This window comes from Diaphorina citri, unplaced genomic scaffold (genome assembly GCF_000475195.1).
Source record: "Diaphorina citri unplaced genomic scaffold, Diaci psyllid genome assembly version 1.1 scaffold7386, whole genome shotgun sequence".
Taxonomy (NCBI): domain Eukaryota; kingdom Metazoa; phylum Arthropoda; class Insecta; order Hemiptera; family Psyllidae; genus Diaphorina; species Diaphorina citri.
This window is the reverse complement of record NW_007384762.1, coordinates 1-3,584: the sequence shown is the minus strand read 5'-3', so window position 1 is coordinate 3,584 and position 3,584 is coordinate 1. Positions and strand designations below refer to the sequence as shown.

The window sequence follows — 3,584 nt, the reverse complement described above, 5'->3', positions numbered from 1 at the left end:
CGATGGTGGGATTCGAACCCGGGACCTTCTGCATGGCAAGCAAGCGCGTTACCACTGGACCAACCGTGCCCCCTATACTTTACCTTGCGAGGAGACTGCTCGGGCTCTGGCCAGATCGATCTTATTGGCCACTATAATAGCAGGCCGTGTTCTCAGGTACCCTTCCTCGTGCAGTCGGATCACATCTTGCTCCACACGATGGTAGGAAGGCTTGTCGATCACAGAGTAGACGAGAACGAACGCATCGGGCACACCGCCGCTGCTTTGTCTGAAGTCAAACTAGAGGGAGAGAGGAGGGAAATTCAATTAGGATAGAATTGAATTCGGATAATATCGAATTGAATTGCATTGAGGCAAAAAAAAAGATAAATCTCAACTCCGCGCCGCGTCGTGGTCAACGTAATACGTTGAGCGTTTTATGCGCCTGGTACGTCTTCCTAGCGGCAGGTATTTTGCGCAGCGCAGAACCGAAATTGTCTATTGCGTCGGCAGAAGCGTGATTCGTATTACGCGGCGCAAAAGTGTCTTCCAAGGACAGCGTGCTTCGTCGACGCAGCTGCCAGTTCAACGACGGATTCCGGGAGGAAAAGAAAATTGTGCGCGTTGTTGATAATCAGAGAAATTATTGAAGATGACAAGGAAGAAGAGCTCATTTTGACCCAATATGCAAAGCTTTGCATATTTCTTTCTTCACCAGTTTTCCGGCTTCAGTCCATAGTAGGTCTTTCTTCAATGTATTCTTGAACTCAGCATCCTTCATGTCATACAATACCATACCTTGGTTGAGGTACTTTTGATAAATCTAAGCTCAGACTATACCATACCTTGGTTGAGGTACTTTTGATAAATCTAAGCTTAAGCTCAGACTATACCATACCTTGGTTGAGGTCCTTTTGATAAATCTAAGCTCAGACTATACCATACCTTGGTTGAGGTACTTTTGATAAATCTAAGCTCAGACTATACCATACCTTGGTTGAGGTACTTTTGATAAATCTAAGCTCAGACTATACCATACCTTGGTTGAGACTATTGCGTCGGCAGAAGCGTGATTCGTATTACGCGGCGCAAAAGTGTCTTCCAAGGACAGCGTGCTTCGTCGACGCAGCTGCCAGTTAAACGATGGATTCCGGGAGGAAAAGAAAATTGTGCGCGTTGTTGATAATCAGAGAAATTATTGAAGATGACAAGGAAGAAGAGGTCATTTTGACCCAATATGCAAAGCTTTGCATATTTCTTTCTTCACCAGTTTTCCGGCTTCAGTCCATAGTAGGTCTTTCTTCAATGTATTCTTGAACTCAGCATATTTCTTTCTTCACCAGTTTTCCGGCTTCAGTCCATAGTAGGTCTTTCTTCAATGTATTCTTGAACTCAGCATCCTTCATGTCATAAAATACCATACCTTGGTTGAGGTACTTTTGATAAATCTAAGCTCAGACTATACCATACCTTGGTTGAGGTACTTTTGATAAATCTAAGCTCAGACTATACCATACCTTGGTTGAGGTACTTTTGATAAATCTAAGCTCAGACTATACCATACCTTGGTTGAGGTACTTTTGATAAATCTAAGCTCAGACTCCTCTCCGTTAAGTACTATAGAAACTGACTGTCCACTGGGATCCATCTTCTCTCCTGCGAATAGAACAGAACAGAATAGAATAGAATAGATAGATCATAGCATGGAATAGAATAGAACAGAATCGATCATAGAATAGACAGATCATAGCATGGAATAGAATAGATTTTATTCGAAAAACAAAACAACAGAACCTTTAATAAAATTAAAATTCTTAAATGTTGCCAACCTAGGTTGCTGGTTTGAATCTAGGCTGGCGAACTCTAGCCTAAACAGATAAGGTTCGTTCTCGGAACGGCTGGTTTTCTCCTATCCTGTCTTCCTCTCTTCGATTTTGGGACGATAAGACCTCCATTGTTAGAGCTCCCTCTATCAAACCTCTTTTAAAAAAAAGTCTAATTATTGGACCTGTCGATATTCAAATTCAACCCTATCACACCCAGCACCAACTAACGAATATATCCCACCTAACTTGCTAACAAAATAAAATCCAACATACCTATTGACCCATATTCCACTCTGTCATCATTCTGCGGACCTTACTCAAAAGATTAAAGCTCAAAATAATTGCCCCTTGTTACTCGTATGATGTATTGTACCGTTATCACCTCATAGCATACATTCCTATGACCCGTAATACATTTATTTATGCACTGACACAAAACCAGTGACGTATCTTCTCACGTAAGCTGGGGGGCTCAGACTCCTCTCCGTTAAGTACTATAGAAACTGACTGTCCACTGGGATCCATCTTCTCTCCTGCGCTCAGACTCCTCTCCGTTAAGTACTATAGAAACTGACTGTCCACTGGGATCCATCTTCTCTCCTGCGAATAGAACAGAATCGATCATAGAATAGACAGATCATAGCATGGAATAGAATAGATTTTATTCGAAAAACAAAACAACAGAACCTTTAAACCGCCTTTAAACGAACTCTAGCCTAAACAGACAAGGTTCGTTCTCGGAACGGCTGGTTTTCTCCTATCCTGTCTTCCTCTCTTCGATTTCGGGACGATAAGACCTTCGTTGTTAGAGTTCTATCAAACCTCTTTTTAAAAAAAGTCTAATATTGGACCTGTCGATATTCAAATTCAACCCTATCACACCCAGCACCAACTAACGATTATATCCCACATAACTTGCTAACAAAATAAATTCCAACATACCTAGGGTAAGTGTCCATTTATTCGCCCACCTGAAAAACGTACCATTTATTGGCCCACCTGCTCACATTTATTTTTCTAATTTTTGTTTTTCACCTGAAAAACGTACCATTTATTGGCCCACCTGCCCACATTTATTTTTCTAATTTTTGTTTTTATGACTACAATTTTTGAATAGCACTGGTTCGATAGCAGTCTTTAAGCCCTTTCTTTTGATGAAATTGGATCTTGAAAAAGTTCGTCCAGTTCAGACTTATGTGGCGTATGGTGTATGGTACAGGTGGGTCAATAAATGGTACGTTTTTTATGTGGGCGAATAAATGGTACACTTACCCTATTGACCCATATTCCACTCTGTCATTCTGCGGACCTTACTCAAAAGATTAAAGCTCGAAATAATTGCCCCTTGTAACTCGTATGATATATTGTACCGTTATCACCTCACAACATACATTCCTATGACCCGTAATACCTTTATTTATGCACTGACACAAAATCAGTGATGTATTCTCACGTAAGTTGGGGGAACACCAATTCCCTTCATCTATAATATTACTCTTCTCATCCCTCCTACTCACCTAAATGGTAATAATAGATGGTACTAATTTTCAACCTGAATTCCAAGACCACCAGCAGATCGACATAAGAGCCGTATTTTCCCCTCTTCTGCAGCTCGTTTCCCCTCTTTTGGTGTCATAGCGCCTCAGAATAAGAATAACATAGAGGGAGCGTTTGGGTCTTTTTACATATCAAGGTCGAAGAACAGTTCACGAACAGCTGACTAACCAAATTTGTTTAGTCAGCTGACAAAACTCTTCTCTCATTGGTGGAAATTTTCTG

The 3,584-nt window shown here is 41.0% G+C and overlaps 1 protein-coding gene across 1 annotated transcript; it reads right to left on the bottom strand.

The window, feature by feature from the left end:
- Positions 1-83: 83 nt before the first annotated feature.
- Positions 84-1,674, bottom strand: LOC103522205 (GTP-binding protein RAD-like; the record flags this gene model as incomplete). The annotated part of the gene is made up of 2 exons (XM_017448977.2): positions 1,544-1,674; positions 84-279 (listed from the first exon to the last, which is right to left on the bottom strand). Coding segments are annotated over exons 1-2 (280 nt in total), but the record flags the coding sequence as incomplete, so codon positions are not given.
- Positions 1,675-3,584: the final 1,910 nt, after the last annotated feature.